Source organism: Grampus griseus (genome assembly GCF_964374135.1).
Source record: "Grampus griseus genome assembly, chromosome: 14".
Taxonomy (NCBI): Eukaryota; Metazoa; Chordata; class Mammalia; order Artiodactyla; family Delphinidae; genus Grampus; species Grampus griseus.
In genome coordinates this window covers 39,607,209-39,635,091 of record NC_139008.1, presented here as the reverse complement: position 1 = coordinate 39,635,091, position 27,883 = coordinate 39,607,209, and the positions used below count along the sequence as shown (strand labels likewise).

At 41.9% G+C, this 27,883-nt stretch overlaps 1 protein-coding gene across 2 annotated transcripts in view; it reads right to left on the bottom strand.

Annotated features, from left to right (window-relative positions):
* PCSK2 (proprotein convertase subtilisin/kexin type 2) overlaps positions 1-27,883 on the bottom strand; it is a gene marked incomplete at both ends in the record, with an annotated part of 214,342 nt that overhangs the window by 183,326 nt on the left and 3,133 nt on the right. The window contains one exon of one of the 2 annotated variants that reach the window (XM_082670978.1): positions 10,775-10,879. The exons of the other annotated variant lie outside the window; for it this stretch is intronic. Within the exon in view, the coding sequence (XP_082527104.1) occupies positions 10,775-10,879 (105 nt within the window). The remainder of the gene's footprint in view (positions 1-10,774; positions 10,880-27,883) is intronic. 2 annotated transcript variants of the gene reach the window in all.

Below are 27,883 nucleotides of genomic sequence, written 5' to 3'. Positions count from 1 at the left end.
CATTCCTTATCTAATCTGTCAACAAAAGAATCAGCAAATTTGAAGTCTCTACTTTCACAAAATATTCCTAAATATTGTTTCTCACCACCTCGACCAGCTTCCACCCTGGTCTAAGCCAGCATCCTTTCTCCACCGTCCTTCCAGAAAAGTTGCCATCACCTTGCACTGATCTCTCTGATTTCCAGAGTGCACCCCTCATGCCCACCCCATCATCTATAATTCACCCCAAAGTAGAGAAATCCCATCTCATTCAGTCAATCCAAAGTCCTTACCCTGACCTGTAATGTCTTCTCTGGTCTTGCTTCCTTGCTGACCTCATTTCTTTCCCTGTTCTTCCGGGCTCCCATCTTCCCAGCCTTCCTGGTGTTCTCACTGTTCACAGAACACATCAAGTGCCCCTTGGACACGAGACCTTTACCTTTGCTGGTTCCTCTGCTGGGGATGCCCTTTCTCCACAACCATATGGAAACCTTCCTTACCTCCTTCAGGTGTATATGTAAATGTCACCTTACCAGAGTAGCCACCCCTGGATGCTTTTTATAAAATAACACCCCTCCCCTGCCACTCCCTCTTCCTCACAATTTTCTCTATTTATCCTCATAACACCTTTACCAGCAGTCATGTAATTGCTTTATTCATCTGGATTTTGTCTCTGTCCTTCATCCCCACTAGTATATAAGCTTCACGGGAGGAATTCTTGGTCTGTTTTGTTCCTTGCTGTGTCCCAGTACTTAGAACAGTGCTCAGCGTGTAGTTGAGCTTAGTAAATACTTGCTGAATAAATAAATGGTTTGCTAGCAAGCAACTAGATAATGGAGTTATATTGTGAGTTTAATGAGTGTACACAAAATGTTTATTTTTAGGTGATATAATAGAGGCATTTTAGATATTTAAAGGCATTTCCTTTGCATCTTGGGGAAGGCTGGGAAACGAACGAGGTAAGGCAGGTCAGGAGAAATCTGCCTTAAAAACATTGAAGATTTTGGTAGAAAATCCTAAAAGTTTGCCAGCTCACCATTCGAGGGTCATCATCTTGTGAGTTATGAAGATGATACAGAAGCACTTTCTTCTTTCCCTGTTGCTTTCCTCTGCATTAGAGCTTCTTAGAATTCTCCCAAAGACAGTTAAGACTCCCCGGAGATCCCTGGGCTTGCTGGAAGGGTGTCTTCCAGAGTGTCCTTCCTTCTCTTTTGGTACGCGTGGCAGCGTGAGCAGGAGTGATCATTTAAAATATGCTCACAACAACTAGAAAAAGCCTGGCTTACTCCTTAGCAGATTTGCCTGTGCCTTTCTGAATCCATAGTAAACACTTCTCCCCTGCTCCCCACAAAGAGTTAATTATATCACTGGCAGCAGTTCTTTGAGGCAGGAAGCCAGGCACATCTGCAGCGCCCAGAGGAGATACAGAAAGTCCTCCCTGCTGAATAATAAAACGAGCAGATTAGGGCAGATCAGCTTTTCCCACAGGTTAGAGCACCACTGAAGGCATCTCTCCTCTGCTGCCTCTCGCAATACACCTTCCTTTCTCCAGATGCCGTCAAGTCACTCTCAAAATGTGTAACCCATGAAGGTGTACACTTGCTGAGCCAAGATGAGGTGTCTAGAAAATGAATTTGGTCACCAGCTGGGATGCTAAGTCAGAAGTTGCTCCACGTGGGTTCTCAGCTTCACCCTTTGGGCTCGAAATGTGGTCAGCGTTGTATGCCTGCAAATTCATGCTTCCCTCTGAGCTAAATGCAATCCCAGGAGCAGGGCAGTGCGGGGGAGCTGGGCTGCCTGGAGAAAGCTGCTGACCCTAGAGGCATGCCAACTCTTCCAGAAAGACCAAGGCTCAGGGCAGAATTTTGGCCCCCATGGTCTCCAGACCCTGGCGTTACTCTCATGATTATGTGATATATCACATGGTAAAAGGGACTTCATAGTTGTAATTAAGGTGACTAATCTGCTAAGACCAAGAGAGGGAGATTATGCTGGGTTATCTAGGTGGGTCCAACAGAGTCACAGGAGCCTTAAGCAGAAGAGGAAGCAGAGAGCTGTGAAGCACAGGAATGATTTGATGTGTGTTGTTGGCTTGAGGATGGAGGGAACCACAGGAGACGAAAACACTGCACACCACATTCTTAGAAACATCTTTTATACATGCAACTCCCCACCTCAGAGTCTGTTTCCAGGAAATCCAAGCTAAGATACCATCTTTGTTTACTTCTTTGTAGAGAAATCACACCGCAGGGATAGAGTTCTGAAGTGGGTAAATTGCCAACTATGCACGGTCAAAATGAACTTTGAAAATTTCTTAGGAAGTTAGAAATCAATATATTGTGCCTCAATACATCACAAACGTGCGGCATTTCCTTCCACAGGAACCTGGTCCTGTCCTATTGTTCACGCAGCAGACGAACACATTGGCTCGCGCTTAGGAAATATTTTGCATCAAAAGTATTATCTTTAAACGCTGGAGTCTCTCACCCAGAAAGGTGAACTGCTTCCGCTTTGAGTCCGGAGGGAAAGAGGCCGACTGCATTCTCAGATGACTCTACTTATTCACACCACTTCAGGGCATATCCCAGTTGAGCAGAATCGTGAGCAGAAGTGCCCACCTTGCTATTATTTCCCCTCCTTTTTCACTTTTCTATTTATAGCTGAGTTCATTGAATTCACATAAATCACATAAGCCAATGATGTAACTTCGTATTTTCCCATTACACTATTTCTGATTTAGAGAATCCAGTTATTATTTAGTGAGAACAAGGTCTTAAAGAATCACAAGTCCGTAAGCAGTATCAATCCTCATTTAGCTTTTATTTATTTATTTATTTATTTATTTATTTATTTATTTATTTATTTATTTTTGGCTGCATTGGGTCTTCGTTGCGGTGTGCAGGCTTCTCATTGTGGTGGCTTCTCTTGTTGCGAAGCACGGGCTCTAGGCGAGCGGGTTCAGTAGTTGTGGTGCATGGTCTCTAGAGCACAGGCTCAGTAGTTGTGGTGCACGGGCTTAGCTGTTCCGTGGCACGTGGGATCTTCCTGGACCAGGGCTCAAACCCGTGTCCCCTGCATTGGCAGGTGGATTCTTAACCACTGCGCCACCAGAGAAGTCCCTCATTTAGCTTTTTATTTAAATCAGATCTGGTGTTGCGAGGAGTCGTGAGTTTTATTATTTTTCCCCATCAGTTATGGTCGTGTGACCCCAGAGAAGTCATTTACCCTCTCTGGGTCTATTTTGTCTGAATTATATTTTAAAGCTTCAAGGCAAAGCATTGAATCAATGTTTCCTTTGGAATCGTCCTGCTCTACTATTCTCTTTGTGCAGAGGAGGAGGGAAATTAATTTATAAAATCTAAGTCAGTGACAGAGCAGCACCATGCAGTGTGAGGACCCCTTACAAACCACAGGATGGTCAGTAAGTCATGAGCCTCCCTAAACTCGCATCTCCTCACCCGTAAACTGGGGATCTGATACCACTTAATTCGCAGGAGATATCTGAGGTTTAATGAGATGATGCCTGCTAAATCCTTAGCACAGGTTGGATGGTAGGATTTGCAGCAAGAGTTCATCTGCCACTGCCGACAGCTTCTTACACCAAGCACCTCCATCTGCCACTCGGCTTGGGGACTTTCTCCAGCATCCTGAGGCTTGTTCAGCCTGTGCACAGGTCAGTTCGGAAGTGCCAGGGATTTAACATCCCAGATCAGCTCAGAAATGAGAGACAGAGCTAGTAGATTACTCATCGGGCAACCGCCTTCCTTGTGGGACAGCTCTGAAGGGCCCCCAGTGGGACTGAGTCTCAGCTGCCTAAAATGCAGACCTGCTAAAAATCTCACACTCTATTTGCTTTCCTCACTTCCCTCCACCATTTTACTCGTTCTCTTGTGCATCTGAGAATCAACCTCCCAAATAAGTGACCCTCTTCTAAGTTCTTGTCTCAGGGTTTGCTTTTTGCAGGAGCCCAAACTAAGACAACAGCATTCAACAGACACGAACTAGTCTTACAATCGTCATCAAATTAAACTGAGAGGAAGCCCCAGAGAGATCCCCTCTGGCCTCTTCTTACTCAGTGGTCTGGTTCCTGCAGAAATGTCAGAGTGTAATCTTGCTTTCTCCTCACTTATGTGTGGAGGGTCACTAGCTGGCTGGCTGGGCGTTGAGAGGGATAAGCCCAAATGCCCTCCTAATGGATTGCGCTGTACAGGTATTCACTCGCATTTGTAGTTCAGTTTTTGTAAAGCAGCTTTCCTCTTGAACCCTGAGACACACATTCTAAAAGCGTGTGTTTGTTGCTGCTGGATTCTTGAGGAGAGGAAATAAGGTGGAGAGAAGCAGGGAGGGAAACCAGAGGGAAAAGGGAAGAAATGATGCTAAACTTTGCTATGCACTCCTTATGGAGTGATTTGCCTCTTCAAGGTAGGCAATGTGGTTCCCTTTTTTATGATAGAAAATTGAGTTGTTAACAGAACAGGAAAGGTCCAGGTCACTGAAGGGGTCACATGACAACTGTTGGGAGGTGGGTTTGGGGCTGAGTCGCACCTTATAATTTTTTTTTAAATGTTTCCTGTGCCTCTGTCTCTCCTTCTCTATCTTATTCTGCGCTCTCTGGCATCAACATCACTTTATTTCTGCTCCATATGTCCCCAGTTTATTTCTCTGTTTGCAAAAGACATGCCAGATGCACCCATGAACCCTTGTTATCCCACGGAGGAGTCTCTCTTGGGAATTCCGGGTAATCTGTGCCTCTAAGGCCCCAGAGTTAAGGGAATTTCATTCCACTTTCAAACCCCACCATTGGCCAACTCTATACTTGCACGGCTTTATTCATGGACCATCGAGCTCTTATGATCGTGCATCATGGACAGTCTTTTCCCCGTGAGAATCCCAATTCCAAATAGGTTGTTCCCTTGTCTGACCAAGAGACCTAAATCCAGGTTGGAAAAGATGGTCACCATTGTTGGGGACCCGAACTGCTGTTTTGGGCTTTCAAACTCATGTGTGACTCAGGCACACGTCAACCTCTTTGTTACCTCCATTTCAAGATGGAATAGCATCTGTTGGTCCAACTCATGCTACAAGGAAAGGAGAAGACGAAGAAAAGGCAGCCACGAATGCCCTCTGGAATAAAAGCTCTACAGAAATTCAAAATACTATTGTCTTTGCTATACGATTTATAATAAACTCACCATGTCTGTGTTTCTAAATAAGTAAAATATAATTAAATCTATCGGCTTTCTTTTTTTCCCTAAAGAAGACATTCAGAAGATAAATTAGGGGATTTCTATACATTTCTTAGAGCAGTATCTCAAAACCTCAAACCTCACCATTTTAGAGTTAAGTATGAGACTAAAACACAATCTATTAGGGCTTCCCTGGTGGCGCAGGGGTTGAGAGTCTGCCTGCCAAAGCAGGGAACACGGGTTTGTTCCCCGGTCTGGGAAGAGAAACAAAACCTTTTAATAAGGTATAAAAATCAAAACCAACCAAACAAACCAACCTATTTTTTCTGGACGGGGGACTTATAAATTTTTTTTTATTAAAGGCACTAAAATGATCTAATTTCTATTTTTACCAGTCCCGCAGGCTGAGACTCTCATACGTCACTGTGACGTAAGGAGAGGACACACCCACTGGAGGAAGGTTTGGTCAAAACCAAAACAAAAAGTGAGGGAAGGCGTTTTTCTCCACGACATTTTCTATTTGAAAGTAGATTTTCCAGAACATAATTGTGTTTTTTCTTCTCTGCTCCAAATTTTAATCGAAGTACAGTCAGCCGTCCGTATCCGCAGACGTGGAACCCGCGGATACGGAGGGCCAACTTCGCAATGCCATTTACATAAGGGACTGGAGCATCTGCGATTTTGGTATTCGCGGGGGTCCAGGAACCAATTCTCTGTGGAAACTGAGGGACGACTGTGATCAAACAGTTATCTAATATTAATCCAAGGGAGGACACAATACATCAAGTGGGTTGTCCTTATCATTACAAATTACTGTGACTGATGTTAGGTATTTGAAAACGATTGGAAGCTAAGAGCTTAGCGATTATGACAAAATTTCATGTAACTTGTGGAGGAAGAAGGTAAATGAATTTCTTTGCTTGTTTGAACTGCTGAAGGACCCAAAGCAATTACAAGCCATTCCCAGCTTCTGTCAACCACCTGAGTTTCAGCTATGATAATGAATCCATTAAAAAAATGATATCAATTATTGTATTATTAAGTCCCATGGACAAAGGAAGCCTGATTCACTCATTATTCAGATTTTTACAAACAGATCACACCAGTCATGTCCAGTTAGTTTTAAAGAATAGGCAAAATTCTTTTTTGTTTAGATTGTATCGTTCTGTGAGATTTTTGAAGACTGTCCAGTGAAGCTAACTTTTGTGGGTTTTTGGAGCACCCTGAAAACTCACAAATACCCTCAGAATAGACCTTTAAAGGACAAAAGTGAATCACTATGTGATCATATGCTGATACCTATGGTCATAAGACATGTGAATACACCTGGATGAGGAAGAAGCTAGGAAGATACAGCTCCTGTGTACAGAACACAGAGGAAACATGAAACATTCTTTGAGACCGGGGAACTGAGAAAAGGTTTCAGTGGACCGATAGGAGTTTCTGACTCGAAACGGGTGTAAAAATGATCCCAAGGGATATGGGAACATATGTATATGTATAACTGATTCACTTTGTTGTAAAGCAGAAACTAACACACCATTGTAAAGCAATTATACTCCAATAAAGATGTTTAAAAAAAAATGATTCCAAGGGATAATTGGATCGTCTAGTAGCATTGCTGAGAAAAGGAAATAAACGTTTGTAATTCTTGAATCAAATATAACTTCTCGCAACAAATGACGTTCAGGTTATTTTTTGTTAAATTATCTGGCTTCCATATAACTGGTGGGTGTTATTGAACGATGTGAGTCTTTATGTCTCTGAACGTATTTCATTTCAATGCTCTCTATGTCAGATGAGCAGATATGATTCAACAGGACTGTGAAACAAATGTCTTAAATAAATCTATTCCCCAGCAGCTTTTCAAGAACTTGTAGAACGTATGCGGTTTGATGTGTAGACTGTGGACCACAGTTAGGTTTGACTTTAAGATCTGTTGATGCTGCTCTTAGCTAAAGTTTCACAAATGTCACAGAGGTTTTGAACATGGATTATTTTTCTTGACCTTGATGCTGAGAAAGAATTTTTGGTTTTATTATTTCATTTCAGCTTTGGATTTATTTATTACATCTTCAAATTATTTTAGCTATCCACACACTTTCCAAACATGTTCTTGCTACGGTGGTTGCACTGTGACTTTGAATATGATCAGAAACACAGAGTGACTTTGGAAATTAAAAACTGGTTCCTCATAGGATTTTCAGTGACAAGACTTGAAAATGATGAAATGAATTGGGTTTTTACCCACAATTAAGAATGTATTTAAAGGAAGCGTTAGAAAGAAGGCTATACTTCTGTTTCCTAGTGGATGCACATTTTAGAATAGCGGTGAAAACATAAGATGAGATGAACAATATTATTTCATAGATTAAAGCTCTGAAAAAAATCATTAACCATCCATCTATTCGTTCGACAGTCACTTTTTGAGCATCTACTGTGTGCTCAGAGCTGCACTATACAAAGATACCCAGAAATAAAAAAGACACAGTTTTTGCTTTTTAGCATCTAAATGATGTTACACGGCATTATTCTAGGCTTTTTAGCAGAAAGAAATGGAAAGGCAAGAGAATACCTTTAAGACAGTCTGCACCAGAATCTTTTTCTTAGCTATTGCCCTAAATATTGATGAACAAATATAAAGATATTGAAAGCAGCCCTGTATTGGCCTGGACAAAAAGTCCATGTGATCCCTTTCTAGTCGTTTTCTTCTTTTCCTTAAACATAAAAGTTAGTCGTGAAATGAGGGACAAACATCCTTGAAATTTCTGTTCTGAAGCCAAAACAAAACCAAAAGTAAGCTTAGTCCTCTATCTTTTTCTTCTCTATTTGTTGGGTTGATAGGAGATCTTGGTAATTTCTTTGGCTAAAAAGCTACCTAGGTAGATTGAGCCCCGAGAGTCTATAGAAGCTGAAACCCTCCCGGACTTATGTACGTGGCTCCTTGGGCTCTGTATTGTCGTTCACAAGCCAGGGGACAGCTAGTGAGAGAGGCCAGGAAGTAATGCAGAGACAGGGGGAGAAGGAAGCTGGGGCTGCGAGCATGATTAAAGCTGATAAGCCTAGGAGACAACATGTTTCAGAGGAGGATAAAACAACTTGCTCTTAAGATCTCGATTCATGAAAACTAACTAGCAACGTCTGTGCAAGAGACAAAGGATCCTTTTCAACTACCTGATCCTTCCCCTTTCCTCTCTATATGTCTATTTACTTCTCTTTTTGAAACCTGTTTGAATGTGCTTGGGTAACCCCACGTTGAGGTATCCTAACTCGACATATTTGCCCTTAGTTTAAGGTCTAGAAACCCACAGGGCTTCCAGAATCTTCATAACACTGCTGTTGTACGGTTCATCATCAATGCTTTTTGTTTAAGAGCAGCCACCCGATTCCTGTCAGCCGATGCCAAAATTAGGTGACCACAAGAACACCCTGCAAGAAAGACTGAGGCCTTAATCTAATGTGTTTTTTGGAACAAGGCAGTCATTACTAGCAGGGCTTTTTGTTTCTTGGGGTTTTTTTTTTCATTTTGCAAAGAATTATGAGGTTTTATGCTTTATTTCTTTTCCTAAAATGGTTTTATTATTGACAGCAGCCCTGACATTTAACCTTGATGAGAAGGCAGATAAAAGGTACGGGAGATTTACGACCTTAGTTTTGCTGCTCTCTTCTCTTGGTCTTTGTGGGCAGGTACATGGATACCCCCACCAGGTAGAGGCAGATGGCTACCGGGACCTTATAATGGGCAATGGGGACTGGATGCTCCTTTTGGTTAAAATAGATACTATTTTGAGGAGAAAGACAAATGATTAGAATCACCAATACATGATTTCCTTCCTTATTATCCATCCCATCTTTCCTTCTCTTTCGTAAACACCACTCTACACTTCAAGAATCAGCATTTCAAAGATCATTTCAAGTAAGTGCAAAAATAAGAAAATCTTAATCTAATGGGCCTGGGGAGTCTCTCTGAACCAAACAATGGCTTCTTAGTTTCACTGTTCCTTGGTTCTCTTTCCCTATCCAAGCCTTTTAAGCACCACTTTCCTTCTGCCTCAATTTCTTTTATGTGCTTCTCTGAATGATCTCGGGGCAATGTGTTTAATTGTGGAAGAAAAGAAACCAAAGGAACTTTTAAGAATTATATAAATAAAAGTAAAAAAATTGGCCATAAAGGGTAAGATCATGGGGCAGGTAGGAAGCACAGGGAAAACCAGTGTCACTTGCCCCAGAGTGGTCATTGTCTGCTGGTACCCACTCTGGGTCCACAGGTGAAACAGGCAGCATCCCTGTCCAGGGCTTCTCAAGGGCATCCCCAGACACTGAACTGATACAGCCAGGCCAAGGCTGTGATGACAGAAAGGAGAGCTCCTCCCTTAGGTAATGGTGCCAACTTCTACAACAGACCCTTTACTAATGCTGGGCATGGGCTGACAGCACCGGCAGCTTGGATCTTACTGCAAAAGCAAAGATAAAGTGGCTTCTCAGAGCAGTATTTTCACTCTAGGGAATGCGGGATCCCCTGGGTTGAGGAGTTAAAGGAAAATTGCCTGTGGCCTGTCAGTTGGTGATCTGCGGGGGAGTCTGTTTCATCTGCGTTCCTAATTAAAGGCCACATTAAACCCAGTCAAACGTTCACATGAAAAGCCCCACATGAATGATTCCGGATTCCATCAGCTCCAAAGGAGCCTCATGTTAAACCTCTAACTCAAACGTCTGACCCTCTTCACATCCACTGTCACCCAAGTCCTGGGGAAGAGGGTATGAAGCCTTCAGTGTACAGAGAGAAAACTGCCCGGGTTATCCATTTCCCTCTTGGTGAATTGCATATGAGAAATCAGAATCTCCCAGTTGAATGAGTGTGGGGAGGGCAGAGGAGGTGGGGACAGTCAGGATTCAACGACGCCCAAAGTTCTTATTCTGAGAAAACAGGAAGTGGGAACACTGGAAAAGGAGCTGCTTTATGGCCAAGATGATAAGTTTGGTTACAAGAAAGTTGAATTTAGGTTTCTGAGGGGAAAGGGAGTAGAAAATGAGAGCTGCTGAAGGTAAAGATTGGAGGTAAAAGTGGGGGTCATGAGCATCCAGAAGACATGGGGCACGCGGTGACTTAGAAAGAACAGTGTGGGAAGAGGGGCCGAGCAGGTCTTGTGGCTTCAGTCATGCTTGGACACGGAGAAGCCCACTGCCTATTGTGAGCTGATCGCTCACTGGCCATATGGGGCATGGCAGTCTCCTCAGAGTATGTGGATTCACCAGTAGAAACCGTCCATAAAATGACTTATTAAACTGCTTGGTGTCTTCCCATCCTTCGCAGGCCAAAGTATGTCCCCGGTTAACCAGCAGTCCTCACGCGGTAATGCAGGAGAAAAAGCCAGAAAAGAGGTGGTACTCCTGTTTACACCCCCACCTCTGGCCGATCGAGGGTTTAATTATTACGCGTAAGACAGAGGAGCAGAGTCAGAGTCCCCAGGACCACTCTGCAAGGGATCCATTTGGCCTACACGTCAAGTGCCTTAACTTCAAAATTCCTGCCTGCTCCCTTGTACACCCCCACAATGGGCTCATTTGTGGCAGCAGAGGTTAGAAGGCAGGTTTCCAGGAAAACTCACCCTGGGGTCTCTCTCCAGCTGATGATGATGGGGCAGGCTGCGTCTCCTCTTGGCCTTTGCCAGACCATTGTGATAAAAATGATACAGGCCTTCAGCAAAGGGGAGCTGTGGAGAATCAAACAGACACAGGCGTGGTTAGCTTCTGGTGGCGCCCTAGAACAGGGACCCCAGAGCTGGGGTGCATGCCGGGGCTCCCTGGGATGGGAATGTATGTGAGAAAACCCCTGCTAACCCCCTATCAGACTTGGCGCTCTGGTTCCCTGTCACTGTTCTCCTCCCCATTTCCCTGCCTTTTCTTATGTAATGCCGTTCACCTCCCCTCCCCACAAACCTTCTATTCTTTCCTCCATTACTTTAGTTTTTATCCATCTTTTAATCTTCTCTTCTCCTCCATGGAGCCTTCCCTTTATATTCATCCCCACACCAAGTTCTCCATTCTCTTCTCTTAGGTATCACAAGAAGAGAAAACTACAGACCATTACCCATTAAATGGGCCCCATGTGGACCACAGCAGGCCATCCACACCGTACCCAGTATGCATCTTTGATCCCAAGTCCATGAACATAATAAAATGGTTGTTGTTTATACTAAGAAGTTTTGGGTTGGTTTGTTACTCAGCCATGGATAACAGGAACAAATAGCTAGCTGAAAAAAATGTTTTATTCCTTCATTTTTTTAGGACTGTGCAGACTCGGAACTCTACAATAATATTGGCTCTGTCAGCTGGTGACACCAGCCAGGAGCAGCCCAGATAAGGGCCCTTGAGGGACATTCCTGGCAAAGGAGGAGGGGGCCTGAGGCCAGAGAAGCAGATACTAGATGAACTTCAAGGGCACAGCAAGTTTGGCCAGGGGTCTGGTGTGCAAGTGAAAATCTTTTAGAACACTGTAGCATTTGTGATTTTGTTCCTGTTCATTAAAAACCACATTCTTCAGGGAGAATTAAACATAAATATTTCATGTGCATTTTTCCAGGCTCAGTGATTCTTGAATGTTTTCTCTACTTAACCCTGCTGCTGTACTCAGGGTAATGATAAGACTTGATCAAAAAGGTGCAGGGGTGGAGGGAGAAGGAAAGAAAATGTAAGTGTGCTTATCTTTTGCTCTCCAAAGACTTGTGCTTATGACCACTGTCAGGTGGTGTGAACTTGGAGTTTTACTTCCTATTCTGGAGGGCATGAAGCATCTGAGAATTTTTAACACAAGAAAGGAAATTTGGGGCTATAGAGCACCAGTGAGCTTTGGAGGGACATTGTTCTGGCTCTGTTTTACTGATTTTTTTAAAAAAATTAAATGTGAATAGAGGCAAATGGAAAACTCTTTCTTACAGTGGAATTCCAATTAACAAAAGTAGAAGTAATGAACAGAAATTGAATATCACCATTTGGAAACACCATAAATAATTGTGACTGGCAAGTGTCACCAAAGGTTGCTAAAATTAGTGGGGAAAATATAATGATAAACAAAGAGAAATAATACTTTACAGTGGAGAAACCTGGCAGAGACGTCCTCAACCAAGTGATGTAAGTTAACCTCACTACGGATGAAACATATCAAAATCATGTGCCTCATGATACAATGCACTGAGAAGGAGACATCACTTACATAATTTCCTTGCCAGAAATACATAACCTGTATGCAGTCAGGAGGAAACATCAGGCAAACCCATAACTGGCTAGTACCCTTCAAAACCTTCAAGATCATAAAAGACAAATGAGGACTGCAGAAATTTTTGAAACCAGAGGAGACAAGGGAGACAGGACAGTTAAATGTAACACATATCTTGGATTGGATCCTGGATCAGAAAAGAAGGACATTAGTGGAACACTTGGAAAACTGTGAACGAAATTTGTAGATTAATTAATAGTGTTATATCAATGTTTTTCCTGGCTTTGATAAATTGTACTATGGTTTTGTCAGACGTTAACTTTGGGAAAGCTGGATAAAGGGTATATGGGAACTTTGTTGCCATTTTAAAAAGAGTAATTTTTTTATTGTGTTAAAATATACAGAATATAAAAATGTTTTCATTTTAAAGTTTTATGTGTACAGTTTAGCGACTTTAAGTACATCTCCATTATTGAGCAGCCAACACTGCTATCGATATCCAGAACTCTTTTGATCCTACACGTTCAACTCTACATTCATTAAATGATAACTTCCTATTCTCCCCTCCCCTCAGCCCCTGGCCACCGCCATTCTACCTTCTGTCTCTAAGAATATTACTACTCTGGGACCTCATATGAGTGGAATCATAAAATATTCATCCTTTTGTGACTGGATTATTTCACTCAGCTGAATATCTTCAAGGTTCGTCCATGTGAAGCACTGTCAGAACTCCCTTCCTTTTTAAGGTTGAATAATATTCCACTGTATGTATGTACCACATTTTGTTTATCTATTCACCAGACGATGGACACTTGGGTTGCTTCCACCTCTTAGCTATCGTGAATTATGCTGCTATGAACATGGGTGAACCTGTGTGCAATTTTTGCCAACTTCTTAAGTCTAAAATTATTCCCAAATTGAAAGTTTTTAAAATGTAAAAATACTTTTAAAATTAAATTTGAATGCCCTTAAGAGGGCCATATATTTAAAAATCTCAAGCCGGAGGTCCCACCACTTCCCTTTGTCACATACTGAAGTCACTTCACATGGTTATGTTAACTGAAGGCAGTTGAATGGCACCCCTGGCTTGGTCTAAGTGCCTCATTTCATAGAGAAAGACACTGTGGCTCAGGGAGGGGCAGGACTTGCCCAGTCAAGAGGGAGCTCTCAACGGAAATCCTTGGTCTCCTTGACTGTAACTCCAGACACTTCCCACCCACCGCTTCCGTTGCTGTCTCGCTCTATGTCCCGTCCCCCTTGATAATCCTGGCTATGAATCCAACAGATTGCAGGCTGGAATTCCTGACAAGGAGGAGTGCGACTCAGGGACAGCCAGGCTGGTGAGTGACCCTCTGGGGTGTACTTGGGACCCACGACCCGGGATTCTTTGATTAGAAGCACTGTCTTGGCTATGGAAGAAATGGAGTTAATTGGTCTCATAGAGCTGAAATTGGAAACTCAGGCAATAAACAGGTAAACTGACTGACCACAGAAGATTAACCTGCAGGCATTGGTTATTTTTCTGAGCCCTTTTTGCCTTTTGTCTTTGGAGTGTAGACCCCAAATCCACTGCCCTCTGAGCCTCCGAGAAGCAACTGTCTGGGGAGATCATGTGCAAAAGCACAAGCTCATCACGGGCAGGGAAAGACAGATGCCGTGTGCCTTACAGTAGTGCAAGGTGCCTGCTGCCCACACAGACCTCCGTGAAGAAATGCTTGTGCCTTCCTCTGTTTCTTAAGTAGAATGCTGATCTTCCAAATAGAAAAGACATATTAAAAGCAATCTTAGGTCCCCAAACCCTCACCTGTGTCCCAGTAAGAAACCTCTCATATATTTCAACACAGTATATTCTCAAATGTTTCCTTCATTTAAACACACACACACACACACACACACACAAACACACACCCTTCTTTTCTTTTACACCATCACCTTTGTGTCTTAAGGCAAAATACACATGGTTCCAGAAAGAAGGAGAAAAACAGAAGTGAAAGAAGAATTCACAGCAAATTGTCAGCTTGAAGGTTCAGGCTGGGTGACAGTATAATAACGTTGCTAACTCAGACTTGCAGTTTTTAGAAATTCTCATTATGCCGCGAAATTTTATGGATCCCAGCAACGCTTCTCATTGCCTCTCTTCTGTCCCGCCTGCCTCCTTCTCCCACTGATAACCATGGCTCCAAGCTAAAGCTCCTCTCTGAACCCACACACTGGCTTTCCTCATCAGCCAGGAACCCCAGGGAACTGGCCGCCGATTGTGAACAGATAATAAGGCGTGTTAAGTCCTCTTGGAGCCCACTGCCCACCTTCCTTTAGACCAGAGTTCTTTCCCTCAGGCAACCCCTGGACGCTGGTCTGCGAACACTGTCTCCACCCCAAATTCTGTGCTTCTATGCATCTGCTTGTTTCAGGAATGACCACTGCTTCTCACAGATTCTCAGATGGGTCCAGAGCCCCCAAGCAGTTAGGACTCTGGCTCAGACCCATCACTCTTCCTTTAGCGGCTTTGTCCATTGCGTTGATTTTCATGATGCCCAGTCATGTTTATTTGGGAGTCTAGTTTGGTAGAACAATGGACTTCATTCCACATAGGAAGAAATTTATAATTTTATTTTCAAGGGGAGCTGCTGTCAAGAGGTTCAAGGAATAAAAACCGGGAAACAAAATAATACATCAAGGATAGAAAACTGGTTCAGCTGATAACTGCTTGTCAATTTCATTTAGGGGTCCTGCATTTTACAGGGAGGGCTAGGCATTTTACTGACATTTCCTGAGACCATTCTTAATTTCCCCGGATTGCATGCAATCTCTTACGGGTGGGGGACTGCACTTTGCAATAAGGATGAGGGAGAAAGGGAACTGGGTGGAGGGGGGTGGGGGTCCCAGGCTCTGCCCTACTGGTACTTATAGGCCAATGAGGAAACACACGGGAAAACTACATTGTGCAATTGACAGAAACGTATAATATTATAGAAAGAAAGAAGGATAGAAATAAGGAGATAGCAGCTGTGCATTAGACAAGAGAAGGTAAGGAAAGGGGAGAAGGAGAGAGGAAGGGGGACCCTGAGAACTTCTGGGGGAGAGGCAGTGTCAGCTGGTGAGGTTGAGATAGCATTAAAAGGTTCCCACTCGGCCCCATCCTAACTTTAATCTCTGTGTGTGTGTGTGTGTGTGTGTGTGTGTGTGTGTGTGTGTGTGGAATACTAGCACGAAAGTCCAGTTATCTCTGGGGGGATGGGGGTGGGTAACACCCTAAGCCACGGTCAGCTAAATGCCTCACTGAGATTTGCTGACAGGATGGAGGTTCCTAGGGCCAGAAAGGAAGAGAGAATTGAGAGAGGAAGGAGAGGGGCACCGAAGGCATAGTCCTGCTTATGTTACAACCATGCTTCAGCCTGAACAAGCTCTTGTTTACAGGTTCTCAATGCTCACCTGTACTGAGTTACATCTTAACCCCAACCAAAGTTCCTCCTCCTTAAAGTTTGGACCTAGGATCACACATCTCAGCTATTTGAATACTCTCACCTCTTTCTGTCTTGCTTTGAAAAAGGGTCTGGAGAGGGGCTTCCCTGGTGGCGCAGTGGTTGAGAGTCCGCCTGCCGATGCAGGGGACGCGGGTTTGTGCCCCCGTCCGGGAAGATCCCACATGCCGCAGAGCGGTTGGGCCCGTGAGCCGTGGCAGCTGAGCCTGCGCGTCCGGAGCCTGTGCTCCGCAACGGGAGAGGCCACAACAGTGAGAGGCCCGCGTACCGCAAAAAAAAAAAAAAGGTCTGAAGAATAACAGGGAAAGAACACCTCCTCTCCTGCACAAGACTCTTCCTTTCTCTTCTGCCTCCACAGGACCAACATTAATTGCCTCTGTTGTCAGGCTCTTAGGTGACTCACAAAGAAGGTCAGAGAACATGATTAGTGACTGAGAGTTGGAGAGATAAGCAAACCCATGGAGGTAGTCTGCGGCTCTGGTGGCTGAGGAGCCGCAGGGGTCCTCATTAAGGTTCTCTAGCCTTGGAGAAAGCCTCTCAGGCACTTGAGTTTCATTCCTGTCTCACCACGATAATGTGTGCTACAAACCACCAAAAATCTTAGCAGCTCCAAACAGAAACCGATTATTTAGCTCACGATCTCCTGGGTCAACAATTTAAGCTCACTGAGTAGTTGTTCAAGTATTGACTTCATTAAAATTAAAAACTTCTGTGAAAGACACTATCAAGAGAATTTAGAAAACAAGTGACAGACTGGGAGAAAATATTTTCAAAGGATACATAAAGGATTGCTATCCAACATATACAAAGAACTTTTAAAATTCAACAATCAGAAAACAAAGAACCCAATTTAAAAAGGGGTCAAGGACCATAACAGATGCCTCGCCAATGAAGACATACAAGTGGCAAATAAGCATATGAAGAGATACTCCACATCGTATCTCATGAGGAATTACAAATTAAAACCACAATGACACAACATTACACATCTATTAGAACGGCCCAAATCTGGAACGCTGACAACACGAAATGCTGGTGAGAAGGTGGAGCAACAGGAACTCTCATACATTGTTGGTGAGGATGCAGAATGGCACAGCCGCTCTGGAAGACAGCTTGGCGGTTTCTAACAAAGCTAAACATACTATTACCATATAATTCAGCAATTGCACGTCTTGGTATTTATCCAAATGAGCTGAAAACTCATGTTCAGACAAAAACCTGCACACAGATGTTTATAGCAGCTTTGTTCATAACTGTCAGTATTTGGAAGCATCCAAGATGTCCTTCAGTAGATGAATGGGTAAATAAACTGTGGTACATCTAGATAATGGAATATTATTCAGTGCTAAAAAGAAACGAGCTATCAAACCACAAAAAGACATATTACTAAAGCAAAGGAAGCCAGTCAGAAAAGTCTCAATGAGTCCAACTATCTGAAATTCTTGAAAAGGCAAGACTGTGCAGAGAAAAATAAGACCAGTGTTTGCCAGGGGGTGCAGGTGGGGGCAGAGAAGAACAGGCAGAGCACAGAGAATTTGGGGGAAGTCAAGATATTTTGTATGATATTATCATGATAGATATATGTCATTAAACTCATGTCGAAACCTACAGAATTTACACTAAGAGTGAACCCTAAGGGAAACTATGAATTTGGGGCAATTATAATGTGTCAATGTAGGTTCATCTTTGGTAAAAATGTACCATTCTGGTGAGTGATGTTGATAAAAGTAGACAGTATGTGTGTGTAGGAGCAGGGGTATATGAGAAATCTCTGTACCTTCCTTAATTGTTGGCCACTTAAAGTGGCTTTTAAGAAATAGTCTTAAAAATAATATAGCCCATTTCAGTGGATTCCAATTGCTATAATTACCCCAACGGAGAGCAACGTGTTGGAAATGGAATATAGAGTATGTGGCTTTTATTGTTTTAATTTTTATTTATTATTTTTATTTACTTTGATCATTCTTTTCCTTTTATTTTTTGAAGGGGCCTAGATGGGCAGTGAATAAAATGGAGAGGAAGAGCTGGGCATTTTGAATATATCCAATGATTCTAAAACTATGAAAGGATATAATAATGGGAACTGTTCGATAAGAAGTCATTCCATTCTTAGCACAGAGGCATATGGAGGCACAAAAAATACGCTATCTCATAAAAATCAATCAACAAGAAACAGGCCAAGACAATTTCATATTGAAGGCAAATAAGCCGCATTATTTAGGTGAGTAAAGTAAATATGATTTCACTAGAGGAGTGGAAGGCTTGACAGCTCCTTTGAACAGATGCCGCTCATACAGCAGAGGAGCCTAATTGTTTACTTGCACCTCCAGCTCCTCTGTCAACGGAAGGAGGCCTGTGGTGTGAGGACTCATTTCTTTGAGTAACCAGATGTGACAGAGAATCTTATTCAGCCTGAACTTCTCAGGGCATATTGTAAGGTTAGCCTGCTCTGAGGAGGTCCTTTGGGTATAGAACCAGAAACCAGTTGCTAAACAGAGTTTTCCACACCCCAGCACGTAAAATAGGTAACTTGTAAGAGACTGGATGGAGCCATCAGATCAGGGGAAGTCTTATAAACGGGTCTAGAGAAATATAATATGTTTTTTGTTGCACATAAATCTAAATATGTTACCTTTCTGTCTGTAAAACCCATCCCTTTCAATGTGCTCTATCTCTGCAGGGCTCAATAAAAACTTGTCAATAAAATATGACTGTATGGATGGATGTTCCTTTGGATTAGCTATTTGTAAGGGGGGAATTAGCTATCTGAGGGGAAGTGAGAGGGGAGAGTGGAAAATCCTTGACCCAGCACTCAGGACACCTGGCTCTAGGCCCACCTTGCCCATTTCTACGCTTCTCCTAGGTATTGTTCTCCATGGACAACACTCAACTCTCTTCTGTGATTCTAAGAGCTGCTTTTCCCTATGACCAGGAGCACAAAAATGCAGAACGGCTTGTGTTGTCCAGGGTTGTTTGTTTTTGTGGAATGGAGCTACTAGTCCACAGTGGGATTCAAACAATGATATACTCCCAAGAACCTACACAACTTATTTATATCAAGTCTAAAATGACAGTCAGACAATGAGATAGGTGAAGAATAGCTGACCCTCAGCCTCATTCACAAACAGTTCCTTTCTAACCTAAGGCAAAATTTCCATGTATTATCTCAGAAATGAAAATGTAAAAACATGCATTCTTCCTTTGGAATATCAGGGAGTAAGCTACTTATCAGGTGTGCTGGGATGACATTACTGTCCTGGCTTTTCTTTTTGGCTTCTAAGTTAGGGGGCTTGTTTTAGATTCAAGTATCTGTGTGTCTGGGAAGAAGTAGTATGCATTTAGTGATTTTGTTCTTAGCTGGAATAAATTTCATGCACAGAATTGGCCACCTCTACCAGCCATCCACTGTGGCTTCAAAGACAATAATTAAGCTATTATTATCCCTGATGTCATCAGCCAGTGGCAATAGAATCAAAGGCATGATTCCCTAGTAGTAACATCTGTTAAAAGGGATGGTGATACCTGCTTCCAGGATATGAATGATTCCCTAGGACAAAGGAACAAGGCTGGGAGATCTAGGCCCCTCTACTTCACTACTAGCTCAACTTGTTTTTCTAGGGTTACCTGTATATGGCCACTCTGCTATACTTTCCAAGTATCCTTCAATGTCTCCTTCTACTTATCCACAAGATCCACGTTCCTAACATGGTGTGGCTGACCCCTCATGAACCATCCTCAGTCCACGTTTTTGGTTTCATCTCCCAAAAATGTTGCCTAGTCAGGCAACACTAATTGTAATCCTTCTAAAATTCCGATGCACTTTGTTTCATGTGCTGTACCATCCTCGATAAACCCCCTTTTATTTTAATTTGTTGAAATTATGAGCCTCAGTGCAAACTCACCTCCACGTGGCACTGCCTGCCTTGTGAAGGCTTCCCTTCTGCTTCACATGTCCTATATCACAGATCTCTCACAAAGCATATTGCCAGTACTCATATAGAGCACTCCTACTTGTCTGTGATTTCTGTATCTTATCTAACCTGTGCCTCTGTGTAGCAGATGATGTTTTGATGGCCTTCCTGCATTCCTTTTACCTACCCTGGAGGTCCCCTGTACACAGTGCCTGTACATGCCACAGTCTTCATGCATCCCTCTGCCTGAGGGTGTTAGTCTGACTGTGGAAGCAGGCTTGGCCTGCTTGGGGCAAGCAGAAGTGCAAGGGATTTGATGCCCCTCAGGTGTAACCCTCAACCGAGGAAGAATGGGAGGTGGTGGCTACATTTCCTAGCTTCCTCGCCCTTGGATGGGATAACTCAGAAATGCTGTAACTCCCAGACTCTTCGGGAGGAGAAAGTTGCAGAAGTGGTCCTCGTTTGTTTATGTCTCTCCGTATCAGCTCCTTAGGAGAGTTGCCTCCTGCACTGACTCTGAGCTTGGCCATATGGCTTGCATTGGCCAATGGGACTTAATAAATGTGACACAACCAAAGACTTGAAAAGGGTTTGCACACTGGAGCTGGATCGCTCCTTAATATCTGAAAACTTTCTTACTTGTCCCCAAGTCCGTGTCTTGGTGCCTGATATCATACTTGCTTATTGAATGTGTTAACTACGTGTTTATTGAATGAACGGCATATTCTTCTGCTTCTGCGCTTCCCCCGCTATGACGGTGCTCCTGTTACTTTGTTTGTCCATTGGTTTCAAACTTCCATAACTTTTCTTTGGTCCTTTCCTCCTTCCCAAGTTAATGGCCAGAGTGGCTTGTTTCGGGCTTCAACTTCTGGGTCCAAATTTGCTCCATGCCAAGCCTCATTGGAGACACACTCTCCAAGGTTCCCTTTGGCTTGATTCCGCACCCCACCCCATGTTGCTGCCCCTGGACTTTAAGAGATCCACGGTGGCTTGTTTCCCACCCTTCTCCCCCCATCTTAGGCTCTGCAAGCTCTCTCTTGGTCTCCCATTCCTGGTTGACACTCCCTAGAAACACAGTCAACAGGAACTGACTAGAATTGACTCTTTCATGCCAACTACTTTCTTATGTTTGAACTTCCATCATTTTTGAAGAGAACTGATAGTCTTCTGATGAAACATATTTTCCCCTCTTCACAGAAGTGAAGAACAAGCTAAGGGCAAGGAAAGATAGGATTTGTGGATCTCCTTGTTCTCCTCTGTCATTGGCTTCTGAATTTCTCATTAAGTCACAAAATTTTTAGGCTATTAATGACAGTTAATTAATCGAAGTCATTTAACACAGATACAAATTAGGATATTCTTATAACGTTTCCTCGCATGCGTGGTCTTCCTGATTGCAGTATCTCATAACACATCTGTCTGTCATTTAGTGAGCATCTGATGACAATGCTAAGCCTTTAGAATGTTTTCTAACCATTGATTTTGATATTTATTAAGTGCTTGCTAAAAGTACAGCACTGTGCTCGTCACTAAGGGGACAGTCAAAGAAATATAAAATTCTTATTCTATCTTTTATCAAGTGTTAATCCAATAGGTTTTTGTTTTTTGTTTTTTTTCTGCACCATGCAGCTTGCAGGATCTTAGTTCCCCGACCAGGGATTGATTGAACCCGGGCCCACTGCAGTGAAAGCCTGGAGTCCTAACCACTGGACTGCCAGGGAATTCCCCAGGAGGTTGTTGTTGGTGTGGAATCCCTGAACTTATAACTTTCCCAGTTTTGTTTGGGAAACTGGAATCTGTAAAAATTTTAGGGGTAAATTTGAGAAAAGCAGACTAGGAGGACCTGAAATGAACTGGTAACCAACAGGTTGGTTTATATGGCTAATCGCTCATAAAAATCCCTCTCAATCTGGTTCTCTCTCTCCAGCATGAAAGGCTGGTGCAGTGGTTCTGATAATGCAGCGTCTGAACCACCGTCAGGGAGCAACAGGGTTCCAATGCTCATTGCAAATAGTTGGGAACAGAAACATCATGTTTGATCTCCATTTCCTCATGTATAAAATTAAGGGTTAAACTAATGGCTTTCCAAGGTCTCTTCCTGCTCTGACAGGCTGTAACTCCATAATTTCAGTTACAATTTGTTAAAATTTAAATTAGTCTGGATAAATCAGTCAGAATAATCAGTCAAGTATGTCACAGTATTTTGGTGGGGTACCAATCTCCAAGGGGTCTGACAAGTGTTTAGAAACCATTATCATAAAAATCATTAAAACCACATAAATTTGTCACCATAATAATACCTTTCTTCTTGTCCTCCCTTTACCACTATATTTTTTGAAGGAACTGTCTACACTTGATACCTCTACTTCATCATACTTACTGCAGCCTTCACAATTTGGCTTCCTTCCTGTCACAGACACTATCACTTTCCTGCTCACATCCCTTTGGGCCTTAGCATTTAGTGTATGAAGAAAGCCTCTGGATCTATTTGTCTGAGAGTTTTCTCTGGCGGCCAAATTCTGCTCTGTTTGAGCATTTGCCAAGTCAAAATGCTGGAGAGTCAACGCCACCCAGGAAAAACTATCAATCGTGAAACAATATCTGATTGCAACTGGCATATAAATACAGCAGTTCCCTCACCCCTCAGGCAGAATGACTCTCAGACGAGTTCTAAACCATCTCCCAGAGTTTCCTGGTAGGATTGAGCCCCAGTTACCCACAGTGACAACTTGTGCTGTAATACACCCTTAATTCCTGCCTTCCCTTCCCGGTCTCAATTCCCCACTCCCCTACTGGTATTTACTAGAATCATGCCTTGGATAAACAACTTGCATTTAATCCTTGTCCCAGGGACTGCTCCTGGGGACCCAAACCGACATATTGTACTTCTCCTCTTCCCATGTGCTAAGGTGCCTCCTCCAATCACACCAATGACTTCATCTCCAAAACCAGTGGCCACCGTTGCCCCATTCTTTCTTTCTTAATCCTCATCTCCATTCCTTTCACAGCCCTGCACTTTCTCAAGTAATCTTCCATATCCCTAACTGTCCAAGTTCCGTCTCCTCTTTCTCCCTCCACGTCCAAACTTCTCCAAGATTTTGTGCTAGAACCTCTTCTCTTCGTTTTCTCTCCACACTCTCCCTTAGCTATTTAGCTATGGCATGACTGAGGTGCACGAGGATGGATGCTTGTGCATTTGACTTTCAGCTCCTTGACCACCTCCACCTCTTTTTGGCTTTGGTAACTCACCTCCATGGACCTCATCATTGCCTGGAAATGCTCAATTTTGGGAGTCTTGAGTTTCAACACCCTACTCACTAACCATAGCTTTCTCCCTTTCAACTCTCTCACTACTAATCCCAATTAACCTTCTCTTCTATTTTATGGATATTCCATTTTTTAAAACTCCATTTCCTTCTCTCCCTACTTCCACCATCTCCACTTGAGTGCTATTGAAGAAAATGACTCAGTTGCTGCTGCTATAAATCCATGCTCTCCCACTTGGCCCCTCAGTACTGGCCAGAGGTCATTACCGGTCCTTTGTCAGCATCCTCTCCCACCCCCATTTGCAGAGCACAAAATTTTATCTCTTTTGAAGCCCCCATCCCAGCACCACTTCCCTCACTCCAAGAATTGACCTTGCCTCCTACACCTTTGAAATAACTGTGACTCCCAAGTGGATATTCTCCTGATATCCTCCTCTGTGACCTAAAAACTGAACTTCATCTGCTCATTCTTCTCTCTTTTATCTCAAAGAGAGGAGAGTTCCTTTTTCATGTACAGGCTAATCCCTTCACTTTTCAATAAAACCCAGCTCATCAAGAGATGAATGAAAATGAAGAATTTGGGTCTGAAGAAGTTCTGGTAAAAGGACTTGTGATGAAATTAGAATTTAAGAAAAACTAGGAGAAGAACTGGGTGTTTAGGGGAGACAATGCCACATTTAAAGTTATAAATGAAGGGCCACTCTAGGATCCTACAGTTTTCTTCATGTTCTTGTAAAATTTCTACAAGAAACTATCAGCATGTTGTAACATTCTTAAGTCTATTTTACTCTATATCAGAAAATTAACAGTTTATGTCAATGTTTCACTTTCAACCTAAGAGTTTATTATTTTCCATTATTCTCATCAGAGGATATCAACATATCACAACATTATCCAAAAAGCCATGATCAAACGAGCTTTAGGGACAAAAACAATTTGTCAAGAGAGTTTACTGCAAAAGTTTATTGCTTTTTCTATATACCTCATGTAGAAGCCATCCATTAATATGCAGTCATTACATTTAGGATAGAAGAGAGTTAACTCAGATGTAATTTCTTGATTCCCTAACCATTAGAGGATTTTAGCCACTGAATCATCTTTAGCTATAACAAATACATCTTAGTAGACAAAGTCAAGCTGTAATTCCTGTTTTTCAACTGCCCTGTGATTCTTTGAATATCAACTAATATATCCCAGAAATTTAGTATAGTGTTTCTTTTCAAAATGATGAATCTGAGCTCAAATGTAAAATAAAGCCACTGCTATAGTGGGGGGAAAGCATTTGAACTTCAGGTTTCACGTTTTATTTTTAAGCCTGACTTCTCTGAGCAGTTATAGCTGAATATATAACTATTGCAAATTTAACTATCAGCATTACTCTCTGATGTGCTATAACATTATGATAAGACCTTTTGAAATAGAAATTGATTTCTAGATAGTCATTCATTTGAGAAAAAGAGGTGTAATTTCCCCTCTTCTTTTGTATTTATCAAGTTTTGACTGCAGGCTTTATTTTCTCTGCTCAAACAACTCATGTATTCTACTATTGATAATTTCTAAGTTGGGAATTTTAGGGAAACACAGGAGTCTGTCAGTCAGTGATTTGCTGGTTGTTAACTACTTCTGTTTCCTAGCTAAATTTCTGCCTATTAATAAATGGATATTACAGGGGTAGTTTCTTAAGACTAGTTCTTCAAGTACTTTCTCTCTGAGCTGACAGCTTAAATCATCATCTTGTGACCCAAGTGTCTTTATCAGTCAAGAAGCATAGAATGAGTATCTACTATGAGTAGGGTGTATTGGTTGCCAGTGCGAGCAACAGAGAATTGAATGGATTTTATATTCTTGCTGGAGAAGACAAGTCACAAAGACCTGAAAAGTTGGTTGATGTTATGAGATGAAAATCTAAGAACTCTCATAAGCCTTTAGAAGATTATTGCTGTTGTGATTTGCCTTGGTTTGGTTGCAAAGTTTGGAGAGTCATTTCAACAGCCTGAGAAAAGGAACATTTATGGAGAATGTATTGGTTTAGGTAATACTGGTTGTTCTAAAGATAAACTCCCAAATCTCAATACCTTAATGTAATAGTTTAATTTCTGCTTCACGTAAGGAATGAGAAATTCTAAGTCAGGAATCAGGGACCTGGGCTCCTTTCATGTTGTGACTCTGCCACCTTTAGCATTTGCTTCCAGAGTTACTGTTCTCAATCACATCAAGCCTCAGAATAGAAAAGAGTGTGGAAAATCAACCTACATGGAGTTTTTATGCATCAGGCATAGAAGAAAAGCACATCACTTCTGCTTACAATACATTGGCTGGAATTGTCATATGACCACACTTACCTGCAAAGCAGGCTGGGAAATGTGGTCTTTCTGTGGCTCGTGTAGAAGAGGAAATTAGTTTGGTGACTAGCTTTAAGCCTCTGTCACAATGTTCTTTGGCTGGGAATTTGGGCTGGAAGTTATTAGAAACTCAGATGCAATGTTTGCATCTCCCACAACCTGGATGGGCTTTCTCATGCCAACTAGACTCCATTCTCCATTCTATAGCAACTAGTGGGTCACATTTCCTAAAGAAGCCAGTATGATTGGTTGAGATAATTACCATGGTCTGTAACAAATTGTAGACCACTGAATTATTTGGGCCAGGCCATCTCATGGACCATGGTTGACTCATGGATGGGTTGCCATTGGGTTGAGTGTCTATTCCTCGCTCAATCAGTTGTCACCCCTGAGAAAGTATAACCCACAACTGCTTTCTTGAGTAAAAAAAAAAAAAATGTGGCTAGGTCATCACCTTATTTTTATTACTACTACCAATAATAGGGTTTTATTCTATGCACTCAGCACTGTGTCCAGAACCTTACATGCACTATGCTATTGATTTTTCACAACCCCCATATTTTATTAACCATTTCAAATAAAATAAGCCTCTGAGGGATTTCATAACTTAGCCAAGTTTCTGGTGCTGTCTAATCAAAATCCTGTCATCTTTACCTTTTAACATCACTGTTCCTGGTTTCCTTCAGCCACAGAGGGGCTTTGGGCATGGCGAGTGCTGTGACAGATATGACTGGTGACTGGTCCAAGGGAAAGGAACAGATTATATGCAATAGAAGTTCCAAAGAGATACAAAACAACCAGAGGAGGCATGAAGGATGAACTTGGACTTGACCTAAGGCATAATGTATTAAGTTGGGATCCAAAAGGAATTCATGGCAGTCATGTTGGAGAAATGGGCTCTTTCCCTTTAGCTATCATGATAGTAGATCTTGTAGTTCCAGAAAAACTGTCCCTTAAGGGTTTTTAAGATAGGAATCCTTTTGGAAATACTTAGGATCAAATCTTTTTCCTGTTATTTCTGCCTTCATCCCCCAAACTATGTTAAAAGGACGGGGGAATATGGTTAGAGAATTCTTTTGACTGACAATTGATTGTGTGTGGAAGTGAAAGTAAAATTATATAATATGGATTCAATATTGTTGGGACATTAAAACACCATTAAAAGGGTGAGAATACCTATTCAAAATACATATATCTGACAAAAGATTCCTATCCATAATAGGTAAAGAGCTCCTACAAACCTAAAGCTAAAAGCTACCCAAGTGAACAAGAGGGGGACTTACAGAATGCTGATAACATTTTATCTCTTGATTTAGGTGCTGGTTACACATGTGTGCCCAGTTCATGAAAATTTATCAAGTTATGCTCTTTCCTAAATTATATTATACTTCAATAAAATTAAAATGACCAGAAGTTTATTCTTTCATTACATAACAGCACAATTATTAGATTTAAAAAAATTTTTAACAATTATACATATAAAAGCTGTCACATGACTTTACTTGTGTAATCATCCTAGCCTCAGTTCTACATGGATAAAAAATAAAACATATTATAGTAAAAGAAAAAACTTAATTGTCAGTTGTTTGGATTTCTACCTTAATTCTCACATGATTTTTGGCTAACCCTCAATGCATTAATAAATAAATTTCATTTTCTTTTTCAAAGGAATTAAAATTAGTAGTGTATTGAGAATTTTAAGGCAATCTTTAGAATAACGCCTTTGTCATTATTGCAAACTCACTCATTCTCCTAGACATATGCACCTTCTCTGGTGAACTTACATCTTTGGGCCACATCATGATAAAATAGAAAATTTTAGTCTCAACACACTTCTCTGAGGGTAAAGTTATAGGTATTTTTATTCCTTTTGAGAGAGGAAATATAATTGTTTGCTTATGGTCTCGTAAGAGTTAGGCAAAATAGTCAAAAAATATTCATTGAGTACCTTATATATAGGACACTGTGCTAAATATAGAGTTATAAAAAGACATAATATATTATCTCTTGGGAGATTTACAACTTATCTGAAGAAGTGTATACTCGTACACATTAGTTAACAACATAAGTTAATACCAAATAAGTGTTAAATATATTGTAGAAAAAAGAAATAAAGGAAAGGAAAAATATCTGAACTCTAAAATGGTGCCCAAAAGGCAGAGTTCTTGGCAGTCAGGGAAGGCTTCCTGGAGGCAGCATGATAGGAAAACAAAATTATTTTCGCTTTAAATCTGAGTTTTTTTCACTTTCCAGATATAAGCAGTTACGTTTAACCTCTTAGAGCTTTAAGATTTTCATCTGAGAATTAGAGCTGATGCCAATAATTTCTACCTCACAGAGTCATGAGGTTAGATAACTTTGTAAAATAGTAGGTCCCTCCCTTCTTTCATATGAATAAATAATTACTGAGAATCTTTGCTGTCTGACACTGAGCATCTGGAAGGATGGGGCGGTAGGGAGTTGGGAGGTATCCTAGGTGTTAGAAAGAGGAAGGAGAAGGA